This window comes from Scyliorhinus torazame, chromosome 10 (assembly GCF_047496885.1).
Source record: "Scyliorhinus torazame isolate Kashiwa2021f chromosome 10, sScyTor2.1, whole genome shotgun sequence".
In the NCBI taxonomy this organism is placed as follows: Eukaryota; Metazoa; Chordata; class Chondrichthyes; order Carcharhiniformes; family Scyliorhinidae; genus Scyliorhinus; species Scyliorhinus torazame.
In genome coordinates this window covers 180115314-180128339 of record NC_092716.1, presented here as the reverse complement: position 1 = coordinate 180128339, position 13026 = coordinate 180115314, and the positions used below count along the sequence as shown (strand labels likewise).

General features: G+C 46.2%; 1 protein-coding gene across 2 annotated transcripts in view; it reads left to right on the top strand.

Annotated features, from left to right (window-relative positions):
- The window catches only part of LOC140384392 (bestrophin-4-like), a 177199-nt gene extending 165746 nt beyond the window's left edge, over nucleotides 1–11453 (top strand). For both annotated transcript variants that reach the window (XM_072466053.1, XM_072466054.1), the window contains one exon: nucleotides 4617–11453. In XM_072466053.1, the coding sequence (XP_072322154.1) occupies nucleotides 4617–5898 (1282 nt within the window). In that variant the 3' untranslated portion in view covers nucleotides 5899–11453. The remainder of the gene's footprint in view (nucleotides 1–4616) is intronic.
- Nucleotides 11454–13026: the final 1573 nt, after the last annotated feature.

The window sequence follows — 13026 nt, the reverse complement described above, 5'->3', positions numbered from 1 at the left end:
ACAATGAGGCGACACTTACAAGCCAGAATTTTGCTTGTTCATGGCCATGAATGGCATCAGGCACGTACGGACGGCCCTGTACCACCCGGCCTCCAATGGGCTAGCCGCATCAGCGGGCAAACATTCAAGCGAGCCATGAGAAAGATGATCTCAGGGCCGTGGGAGATGCGGTTAGCACGGTCTCTTTTCAGTTATTGTACCCCGCCTCACGCCACAACCTGCATCGCACCGGCAGAGTTGCTCGTGGGGCGCCGACTCCAGAAACATTCAGCCTCATCCTCCCCAACGACGGAGCATGGGTTTGTCGGCTTCAGGACCTCTCGGAGACGGACTCTCACCGCTGCCCACAAGCGCGCATCTTCTCAACAGGTGACGTAGTTTGTGCGAGTAACTTTGGGACCGGAGCCACATGGATCCCTGGGAGAGTCCTCCACACGATGGGACCAGTTTCCTACGCAATTCAGGTACAGGGTGCAGAGACTCATCGCCACCTGGACCACTTACAACAACGCAACCAGGAACCACCGGCACATTGCCTTGCGGCCCCGCGCAGAACCCGTACTCCATCCCCCATGCAACCAAGGAGGAGCCCCAAGACCAGAGGGGAACCAGGGCCCCACCTGGCCTTTCTGCCTCCTGTTGAACATCAGGACGCCAGGGGACCTGTGGCACCGAGGACCCAGCCAGCAATGGCGTAGACATGGATTCTGATATGGACATTGGATGGAACGCCCGGCATCGATACACCAACAATGGTTGTACCAGCAGCCTTACCATCTGGGCCATGCCAGCTATGACATTCAGCACGGAGGCGGCGGTCCCTGGTACTCCACACACCTCCCGGGCCAGCTGTACCACCCCTGGAACTCCACCCACAGCCAACGTTGGTGGAGAGGTGCCCGCAAGCAGCGCAGTCCACCAGAAAAGGACAAGCAGCGCATGGTTGAGGAGAGACAGAGAGAGAGAGAGAACACCCCTTCCCTTCACTAGCACTGAGTGGGACCCCTCAACCCCCAGTGCACAGAAGCAGGAGGACGCAACTGGCAAGCACCCAGCCACTAGGCACAAAAAAAAACAATACACAACAAAAATACAATAATAACCATACAATCCCCCAACAATAAAATAAAACTATCAGTACAAGAAGTACACACAGTCAATTGGGCCACTGCCCTGCTGCTCTCACAGTCCCAGCATCCGGTCTCTGGGCACCATCCAGTCCAAAACTGCAAAAGCGAGTCCGTTCTACTCCACATTCAGCCCGGCAGCGGGCCAACCAAAATCCGCCCCGTGCTCCACTCCCAGCCGATAAGCAGAAAGGCAGCCAGTAACAAGTACAAGTCCCAAGCATGGAAACTGCAGGAAAGCTCTCTTCTCTCTCTCCAGCAAGCAACTGGCAGCAGCAACAGGCTCCTCTTCCCCTCCATCCAACTGGTGATATCACTGTTCTCCCTTGCTGTAGTCCAGGCTTCAAAGTCCAGAAAAGGCAGCCAGGGTACAGAATAACACACCAGGTCCGGAAGCAGGGTTACAGCCAGAAGCAGCAGGAGCTCATAGAAACACAGCCTGCAAACACCTGAGTATGAGCTACTCAGGTGACTCAGGGGCGGGACTTCCTCCCAATTGGAAGAAGGAGGGGGGATGAAATTATTGTGATTAGTGTGGAATAAAGAGAGTTGCACCTGGTCAACCTAGCCTCTCGTGGAGTCTTTGCCTCCGTCTACAGCAGGTTCTTTATATTTAACTTCCTTTCTCAATCTTTTTCCTCCACTATTTTATTCTGCCAATATTCCACCTTGTCGTGTTCCTCTTCTAAAGGTATGCGGTTATGTCTGGTTAAGGTCCTACCATCACTAGCCACCCATTTGAAACTACTTGAGCAAAGATTTTTCATGTATGATCGTAGTCAGTAAATGTTAGCAGACTGTTCCATCATGGGGACATCACAAATGAACACCCATCAAGGATATTTTCGAACAGAGTTTGATAGATAGTAGCCATTAAGGGAATCTACACCCAGGCCTTGGGCCTTATTGGTCCCACCACTCATTCTAACATTTCACAGATCAGAATGAAACCACTTGGCACTCTATATTCTAATAATGCTTTGTGTGAAAAAAAATCCTCCTAATCTTTTTCTATGTACTTTTGCCAATTGTCTTAATTTTATATGCTCTGGTTACTTACTGACTCACTGACCAGTGGAAATGTTCTTTCCTGATTACTTCGTAAAAGCCCTTCTAATAGATCGCTCCTTTGTTCTAATACAATGAGCCCCAGTTTCTCTAGTCTTCCCTCTTAACTAAAGCCTCTCAACCCTTCGGAAATCTCTTTCTTATATTTTCCATAACTTTGACATAATTCCAAGTAAAGTGATCAAAACACACTATTCTAACTGTGGCCTAACCAATGATTTGTCCAGATTTAACAATACCTCCTCACTTTTGTACTCTATCCTTTATTTATAAGATCTGGGATACCAAATATATTCAGGTCACAAGGAGGTGAATTAGGTCAAACTGAAGCCACTCACTTCTTCTTTCCATTTTTTGTGCATTTGTACTTTTCTACCAACTTTCTTGACCTCCAACCCCTCTCCTCTAGTACCTTTTCCAACTGCCCATTCTTCCTGTGTTAGACAATGAGTGGTAGTAGGATATTCAATAATCAATATCTTCATGCGATGTCCACACACACACATTTTCCAGCAAAAGCAGGAACCCAGCCTGAGCTTCATCGCCCTATCCCACAGCAGTGAAGCCAATTATAAATACCCAACTGTGTCCCTGTGGATTGAAGTTGGATCCTAAGGAGCAGGTGCACTTTCCATCAAGGCACTGAGATTCCAGCCTCCTTCCATCACTTTTGTCTGGTGTCCATAGTTTTCAGAAACAGACTGTTAACTGAAAGTCAGTGCTGTTCTTGAGCTAGAGGATTAACAAAAACCCTTTTTATGAGATGTCAGCCATTGGCAATCACACATGATGTTACATTTTACTCATACTTGTCAAAAAGCTGAGAACTTCACTCCATAGTCAAAGAAAGTAGAAGCTAAAACCAGTAGTTAAATTTATATACAGTATAATACTGCATAGAAGCAATATAATGAAAGTATGATGTTTAAAAAAGTCATTTGGAATGTATTTTTAAAATTTCTTGATTAGTTAGAGTGCATTTGCTGAAACTTTCTTTTCAGTGCATGTTTCTTTGAACATGAATGATATGGCTGTCTGATCCGTGGAGTTCAGATCTGCAGATAGATCTAAAGCAGCATAATGAACCATGCAGATTTACAAGTTAAAACCATGCCATGGAAGTCTATTGGCAATCTAGTCACACTGAAGTTAATACCCCCAACCCTTGGTGAGTTTGATGACATTCAATCACGTATGAGGGTGGCAGCTGGGGACCCCGCTGCCTTCACGGCACTACCTTGATAATGTCCAATGTGGAAAGGCCCAGGGATGTCCTTCCAACTCTACCGCCAATGGAAGCCCATAAATGGGCAATTAATGCCCCATTAACGCCCTCATCCCAACCCGACTGGTAGTCACTCCACAGTGAGTGGGAGATTCACTATTTGGAAAGCCTGAAAAGCAAACCCTGTTAGGGTTGCATGCGGGTTCCCGGTCCTTGTTCAAAGACACTCCGTGCCTGAGTGAGAAATCTGGTATTGGGGTGGAGGGGGGGAGGCTACCCAATTACACCCCCCCCCTACCCCCAACCTCACCATGCAACCCAATCTCATGATGGTCCATCAACCATCACCTTCGGTAGGTGTAGAACCAGCCACAGTCACTATCTCCTTGCTGATGCTGCCTGGCAATTAAGTGCTGCTGGCCTCTGACTGGCCAGCAACCCTCAGCAGGAGGGACCTCCACCCTGGATCCTTGATCCTGGGGAAGGACCATTGCTGCCTACTTAAGTGCCCAAAAAGAGGCAACATGGAGCTCTTGCCAGCTCTCCAGCTGACGGGCACGACCCTTGTTGCCTCCATTAAATACCACTCAACATTAGTTTTATGTTGTGGAGAGAGCACTGACGATGGGGAATTCCGGTTTCAGCAATCATCTTGCTTTAATAGTTTATCCACCAGGAAAACTGAATACAACTATCCCTAGTCAGTAACATTTCAAAACAGCCAGTGGTCATCTTGCAATTTTTAACTTAATTAGTTCCTGAACAAATGTTTTGTCATAGACAAATAAACTTAATCAAAGATAAGTATCTCCAATTGCCACGGTCCAATTACGCCACAGCAAAACCTATTCCCAATTTTTTTTGTGTGTTAGACTTACCTTGTCCATTTAGAAGTATGGAAAATATCATTTAGCGAACCCACATTTCCATCCAGAAATTGTTGAAAAGTGATCAGGACTTCAAATCTGAACCAATTGATTTTTCCCTAATCAAGGAATATGGAGGCAGTGGAGATCAGCAAATATGGGAATCTAATTCATCTAGTCTGTCAGGGTCAGTTCTACAGTGACTTTGCCAACTGAAGCATTGGGAAAACCATCAGAATAGAAGTTTTGTTATGTCTTGAGATACACCATATTTTGCTTCTATGGATATTATATTTACCGACAGATAACTTACATTTACATCCCTTCCAGCATGCTTCAAGAGGAGATGGAGTTCCAGCCCCTGGAGCAGATCAACGAGAACGAAGAAGTAAACCACGCCACTCCTCTTCTGAGTAACTTAGGCCGACTCCTGGGAATTCCAACAACCAACTTGCAGAACATTTCCAGATCTACTCCTCGAATTAACCTAATGAGGAAGAGGAATGGTGCATTATCGCAGGCTGCTATGTACAGCTTCCTAAGCTCAGAATCAACGCCCAATGGGTTTCATAAGCCAGGATGTCTCCCTCCAAATAGACCCTTTGCAAGAATTCACCGAGCCTCATCCTCCTCTCATTCGCCATTAGGATCCACCCAAGGCTGTGTGGCCTTGGATAGTGAGGCAGGGGAATTTGACAGCTTCATCTCCTCTTCACTTTATGACAGACCTGGTTACTATAGTGCTCCTCAAACACCCATCCAATCCATTCCCATGACATTCCCGCTCAAACGGATTCCTTTAAAGAAGCCCTCTATGCTTGCCAACATCTCTGACTCCTCTGCTGGAAACCACGGGAGTAATAGCAGTGTGTCAGCCTCCAAAGCAGACGAGCTGGACAAGGGAAACGGCATTAATGCCAATAAAAGTGTCTCCCTGAATGAGCCATCTGAGAAGGTAATAGTGGTGGACAACAGTCAGACAGCAACTGAAGTAAAAAGTGCCACCAGTACCCACTCTTTAAACTGCAAGGAAACTCTTATGCCGTCATCCAGCAGCTTGAATCATGGCAGCTGCAATAGCGTACTATTGGTTCCTGAAAGTCCACACAGTCTCCTCAGACACAGCTCTTCAGACACGGACAAACTGAACGAAATGAAACAAAAGCTCAATACAAGCGTTGGTTTCCGATCACGCAAGCATCCTCGACTGACCCTTGATTCCCTTGGACATGCCAACAGTCCAGACCTTTCAAATCCTTCACTCAACACTCCAGGCTGTGGCACATCCATGTCCACCTTCTCCTTCACACCAGTGTCTTCCCCAATGCTGGGGAGGTCAAGGATACTAAGTGGAGCCATCTCTAGCACCGATTATAAGGCAGGAAGCACACCTTCCCCAGGGTTTTCTGAAGTGGGGACTTCCTCCAAGTACACCAATATAGCCAATGTTGAATGCACCACTGATGCCAATATGAAGCCACATGCGTCAAATGATACCAGATTCTCTCTCAACGATGGGGATCTAGTCAACTTGATGGATATCATAATTGAAACAGCAGAAAACATTCCTGAGAACGGGAAGATGGATAAGCACTCAGAAGCAAACAACTGAGATAAAACACTAAAGATTGCACATCTCATTTCCTTTTGCTGATCTTCTATACCTTTAATTTGAAGCCTTATTTTGAACAAAGCAGATTATTAACACAGCACAATGCAATGTAATGTTTATTGCAGGCTTGCTGCACAATGATTTCCCCTTACAGAGCTTCAAGAAACAATTCTAGTGGAATGAAGTAGGATACAGGGTGGATTTTTCTCATTTTCTGTCAAGTCAGAATTTTTTGTCACATTTGTTGACACATTTTCAAAAAGATCCTGGAGGTGGGTCTCACAACGCCACAGCACCGCACGCGCCCTGCCAGCAACCTCAGCCCCTGACAGAGCAGAATACGGATATGTCATCACGCTGGCAGGCAGGGGAGATGGAAATCATGCAGCTGGGAAGCCCACTAATAATTGTATGGTAATGGGATTCCTGTCCTATCATGCGGGATTGGCAGAGGGTGGTGGTGGCAATCAAGTGGGGACATTCTGCTGGCGTGAAAGCAGTCCTCCTCGCTCTCTCTCTTTCCTCCCCCCCCCCCCCCAAATCCCGCCTCCATATACATTTAGATTGGATTTTCACATTTGATTGTTCAGCCTGCTAACTGTGAGGTCTGGTCAAGGGTGAAATAGGTCTAGCCAATCTGAAACCAGTTCCTAATTAACAAAAGTACACCGCACAACATTGCCCCCAATTTGGCAGCCTCACTCAATGGGGCCACAGGATGACAAAAGTGGAAAATTGTCACGCTGGCGCAGTCATGTGTTCTTCTGGGCTGGGGCTGCGGAACATTAAGGAACAAAGTAGAGAAGGCTTAATTCTCTTGTGTTATGCCTGCCCAGCGAAGTGTTTGAGCCTGACAGTCACTGTCAAAAGGTAAGGCATTCTAATCCCCAATACTAATATTCTTCATGATGATGGGCACAAATTCAACCAGGCAGGTCTCAATTTTCTTAAAATGTGTCACCTCCAAAGATAGGTTACTGGATCCATAGTTAAAAATCCAGGCTTTTAAAATTCAATGTGCTAGATTTTGAGGTTAGCGGTGAAGCAATAGTGCTCACTGCTGACCTCGAAGCATGGTGGCAAAGTGGTTAGCACTGCTGCCTCACAGCACCAGCGACCCGGGTTCGATTCCAACCTTGGGAGACTGTGTGGAGTTTGCATTTTCTCCCCGTGTCTGCGTGGGTTTCCTCCAGGTGCTCCGGTTTCCTCTCAAAGTCCAAGGATGTGCAGGTTAGTTGAATTGGATGTGCAGGTTAGGTGAATTGGCTATGCTAAATTGGCCCTTGGGTTTATGGGGATAGTGTAGGGTTTTGGCCCAGGTAGGGTGCTCTGTCAGAGGGCCGGTAAACACTCGATGGGTCGATTGGCCTCCTTCTGCACTGTAGGGATTCTATGAAAGCTGCCCACAAAAATCAAGTGATCTGTGACATGGATTTCCTCTTTCCGGATGTCAGTTTCAACCAGCACTAAGTCAAAGAGATCTCCAGGCATTCTGATGCCATCAAGCAAGGCAAGCAGCCAATTATACTGAAGTATTCCTACAGACAGAAAAAACACAACATTTCTCCCCTTTTAATTTTGAGATTTACAGATAATAAAACACATTGTGGGACCAGGTGCATGGAATTAAGGTAGAAGCTAAAATATCTTAAACTTTTAAAATAGCATTATCTTTAAAGATTGTGGAATTTCTTGTCACAATGCAGGAATTTGACATTCAACAAATATAAAATTACTCTTTCAGGGCCAGCGAGGATATTCAGCAGTAATTATGAACTTATATGCTGTTAAAAACTCAGTTATACCTGTTCATCAAGGTGTAGCTTTTTCAAGGGTTTTCACAATGAGACTAGAGGCATCAGTGTGGAAGTTGTTGTCAATTCCGTGATTTGTAATTGATTGTATTCGGGGAGGATCACAACCAAATGAAGTTTTACTTTTGCTCGAATTTCTCTCTGATGAGGGAAATGTGCAATGACGGTTTAATGTGGATTTAGAGACACAGGCTGATTGGGGTCCTCGCCCACTGGTTAGCAAACAGGTGGGGAACACCCATCAGTTCCGTGAGAGAGATCTAATGAAATCAAGTGTCCTTCAGGCATTTAGCTTGCTGCTGTCAGCCTTTCACTGAGATTGAGGTCCCCACTCAGAGCTGTCAGCCAATCAGGAGATCAGAAGCTCCCCATTGCTGTCACCACAGTGGGAGCGGTGGCTGCTGGCGACATTGCGTCCATCCAAGGCCCAGGATCATGTAGGGACCCCAGGCCACAGGTGAGGAAGGAGGTTTTGTGGGTTGTGGGGTGGGGGAGGAGTTGGGGTCGTAAATAAAGGCAGTGGGGTAGCTTTCAGTGGCCACCATCCCTGCCCAATACCGAGTCCCTCAATGGGGTACTGAGCGCTTGATAGGGAGGGATCTGCCCACCCCCTTCTCTCAGAATGGTGCTGGCAAACCTGAAAGATTTTGCTAGGCAGCTTTCAGAGGATGCGGGAGATCGATGCGTCCTCCATTTAATCCCCGAGCCATCACTAAATTGAAATGAGCTCAGGGATAATGGATGTCAATTGGTTCATTAATGAGCAATCGGGAATCATGTGTCAGTCCCTTCTGCCCTCCCACTTAATCAGGGAATGTTTTCCCTCTACCAGGAGACTGATGCAGGGTCTCTTCCACAATTAAGTGGGCCCAACTTCCTTGGTTCCAGCCCACAGTGGGGGATTGAAAGTGGAGTTAGAGCCACATACCATCATTAATTCTGAAGGGAGGGAGATGGAGCCAGAAATATTGAACAGCAGAATAATTTTTTTGACCAGAAGACTATAAGACTACTTAGCATCTACTTGCAAACCTCCCATCAATTTAGAACCCATAGAAGGAAGACAATCAGCCCATCAAGTCTGCACCGACCCTCTGAAAGAGCACCCTACCTAACCCCACTCCCCCACCCTATCCCTGTGACCTCTAGCCTGCACATCTTTGGACACGAAGGGGTAATTTGGCATGGCCAATCCACCTAACTTTTTTTATTTGTTCATGGGACGTGGGCGTCGCAGGCTGTGCCAGCATTTATTGCCCATCCCCAAGTGCCCTTGAAGGGGCAGTTAAGAATCAACCACAGCTGCACATCTTTGGACTGTGGGAGGAAACCAGAGCCCCAGAGGAAATCCACGCAGACATGGGGGGACATGCAAACTCCACACAGGAAGTCACCCAGCTCCCTGGCACTGTGAGGCTGCAGTGCTAACCACTCAGGAATTGCCCCGTCTCTGATCCAGTTGTCTTTTTAAACCTTCCCTGGTTTTATGTTCAACAATAGGCAATAGTCTGCTTGCAAGGTGAATTGGACATTCTGAATTCTTCCTCCGTGTACCCGAACAGGTGCCGGAATGTGGCGACTAGGGGCTTTTCACAGCAACTTCATTGCAGTGTTAATGTAAGCCTACTTGTGACAATAAAGATTATTATCAATAGGAATTTTCAAACAGTTCTTACAAAAAAATGTACTTTAAAATTTACTTTCTTTGTTAGCCTTGATTGTAAACTCTATCTCCCCATCATTGAATCTTACATTGGACAGAAATAATTTCCTGCATTTGAAATTCTCCACATCACTGAGGAGGGTCAATAATATTTCCTCATAATTCAGCTCCCTTTATTCAGGAATCAGTCTTTCAGCCCTCCTCTGACTTCTTCCAATAATTCTACATCTTCCTGTTGTATGGAAACCAAAACTGAACACAGTTGCCAGATATAGCCTCACTGACATACAACATCTTCAACACCTCCCTTGACTTATGTACTACACCCTTAGTAACATCTTGCTTATCTATATTTACAAAATTCCATTGCCAGATCAATGAAGTAAAGTAACCAATTTCAATTCCCACTATCTTCCTCTTAGCATCAACCTTCCTTGATAAACAGTGATCCCCACTTTCTTTCCTTCCCTATTCACATACACATAGCCCTGCACATCCTCTTCTCTTAGCTAGTTATCAGTAATTCCTATTCTGTCTCTATTTGCTATTATAACTCAATAATTTTATATTTGTAGAAGTCAACTTCGTGTCTTCCTTTCTACATTCACATTACATCTTCTCAACAATTGGTTCATGTTGTTTTCTCTTCCTCCATCTTGTTTTCTCTTCCTCCGTTTACCACAATTGTTTTAAGTGAAGATATAGGCCAGGATTTTTATGATGGCAGGATTTCCTTCCCACCATTCAAAGAGTCAGCGGCAAATGGTTGCTGATATTGGCTGCCCTGCAGCCATTTAAATCTACAACATGTGATAATTGACCGGAGATGGCATTCCCACCCCTCACTTTGAGCTGCCAGCTAACAAGATTGGCTGACAGCTCTCTAATCCCTGCAGCAGTTGCTGCAGTGGACAGGGTGAGGATGGAGTCCTGGGTGTTCAAGAGCAGGTAAGTGTTGGGGTCTCAAGACAAGAAGGGGAGGTGAGGTGAGGCCCTGGGAATTGAGCAGAGGGATGTGGGGATATTTGTTGAGAGGCTAGGTGAGGGAGCTCCTGCAGGGGTCAGAACCTGTGGGTGTTAGCCCAATGTTGAAACGAAGCGGTTGATGGACAATTGACAATGACTGAATTTCTGCAGGTTCCAGAAATTCTTTCCATGGACAAACTCAAAATTAAATTTGTTGGTGATTGTTAGTAAACTTCAGCTCGAGATAGTGTGCTGGATTCTCCGTTTCTGCGGTTAAGTGCCAACACTGGAGTGGGACCCGTGGTGTTTCATGGCCGGCAAATCGGCCCCTCACCGATTCCGGTGAGGGGCTAGCACCGACACCATGTGATCCCGCGGATCGCACGGAAAAGGGCCGAAGAATGGCCGGGTCCCGGGCTGCGCACGCGCACGGCTGACGACCTACAGCGGTTGCGCCATACAACATGGCGCTGGCCATGCACGTATCCTAACCCACAAACCGCGACCCCACAGCCCACCCCCTGGCAACCCGCACCAGTCGCCACCCTGGCCAGCGGCACGGATCCTGGCAATTCGCAGCTGGCACGCCGGGTTCCCAACCACTGGGATCACACGTGTCCCACGCCATTGAGAACTCGGCCCATCGGGGGCGGAGCATCACGGGTGGGCCGGCTGATGATGCGTCAACGCCACTGAAATGGCGCACGCCGGGTCATGATGACGCCAGTTTGGAGGGGGCGGAACATGGCGGATCAGCGTCAAACCGGCGCCGGCCCTGATTACGGCATGAAAATTCATTCTCCGCCCGATCGCCAAACACGATTTCGGCATCAGGCTACGGAGAATCCAGCCCAGTATTTCTTCACTAAAAGGACAAATCTTTATGTTGCATAATGTTTCGAAGTGTATGATTTACTGTAATTTAACTTTATCATATTCAGTATTACACATTTAAAATAATACATCGTTTGTCAATTAAACAATATGTAAATGTAGTGAATATTTGTTCTGTTGAGAGTTAAGTCACCATATTTAGCGGGATCAGAAATGTTGCATTGTCTGATTGTTACTGTGTGCAAATAATTTAAAATATAATGGTAGTGAAAATACAACACTGCAGTTCATGTTCCTTATTATTATCGGTTTACTATTGTCATATCAATAATGTGCATCTTTGAGGGAAGGACTGCAGGCTTATTTATGATAGGATTCGTGTGAATGTGAATAAGAATGAACACGACTGTGTCTGAATTTATGTGCAGAGATATGTAAATATGTATGGCTCTCTGAATGGATATGATTGTGTATATACCCTAGATACACATCAGAAAACAGGTCTGTATGAATGTATAGAAGTATTTACATGGTAATGAAGAGATATGTATATGAGTGTTGATATGACAGGGTGAGTATGCATGTACATGGTGGAGAGGGAATCCAAAGGCTGATATTTATTAAATAAGACACAATGATCAGGCACCAAACTGATCTTGGGCTTATATTGGAAAATTATCATTGATAATACAATTATCTTGAACATTTATAGTGCCGTGTCTGTACAACTGAACCAGATGAGTTAGTAACTATCAGAGTATCCTATGACTTGCACTATATTTTCCCCTTATCTAAATCTTGCTGTAGCCTGATTCCATGGACACTACCAACCTGCTACTGCCTCACACTGGTAATTATTTTCATGCGTGAGCCTATTTATATTTTGACCAATTGTAGTTTGTAAAGTTGATCAAATGTGTTTTTATAGGATAAATCGAGCATGCGAGCAGAGGAGCTAAAATGGTTAACGCCTCATCACCAGCTCAACTGGCACATGCACCACCTTGTCTGTAACTGAGCCACACAGACAGGGATAATAATTTAGACCTGGCTTTGTGCTAAGTTAGCTGTCCTTAGATGGTTTTGCTGTGGCTAAAGCTGCAGCACCTTTGAGAAAAATCAGGCAGTGTTATCAGCTCCTGATCATTTTCAACTGACCCCTGAAGTGTGCCAACTGAATGGCAAGTTTTGGCTTGGCTATGATTGCAGCACTGCAAGTCCAAAAACAAATGCAGAAAAAGCTGGAAATAATTTGCAGGCCAGGCAGCACCGATGGGAAAACAGAGGCTGGCGTTCCAGCTCTGAGGGCTCTCATCAGGACTGGAAGATACAACAGGTGAACAGCAGCAAAACAATAAGTCACAGAACAAGAAAAGTGCTTGGACGGAGAACAGGTGATGATTAAATGACAGGTGGTAGTAGCATGAGGCAAAATTAGAGAAATGAAGAGCAGATACAGCAGCCTGGGTATGTACAAATATCTAGAAGGATCAGTAGAAGGGAAAGTGTGAAAAATGAGCATGGCAGAGCAGGCCCCAGTGACTGGAATCAAATTGCAGAAAAAAATCTGATTGACATCTAGCGACATTGTCTGAGCTCTCACATGAATACTGGCTGCCTGTGGGCTGACATCATGGGCGAAATTCTCCATTATCGGCGGAAAGTCCGCCGATCGGCGCAAAAAACGGCGCAAATCCCACTTGCGTCACGTCGTAAAAATGGGCCGATAGTCTGCGGCCCGAAATGGGCTAGCAGCGACGTAACGGGATCCGCGCTTGCGCAGTGGTTCACGCCGTGCAGCGTCATACGCGCTGCACGGCGTGACGGCTCATAAGGCCGCGCAGCTCCCCC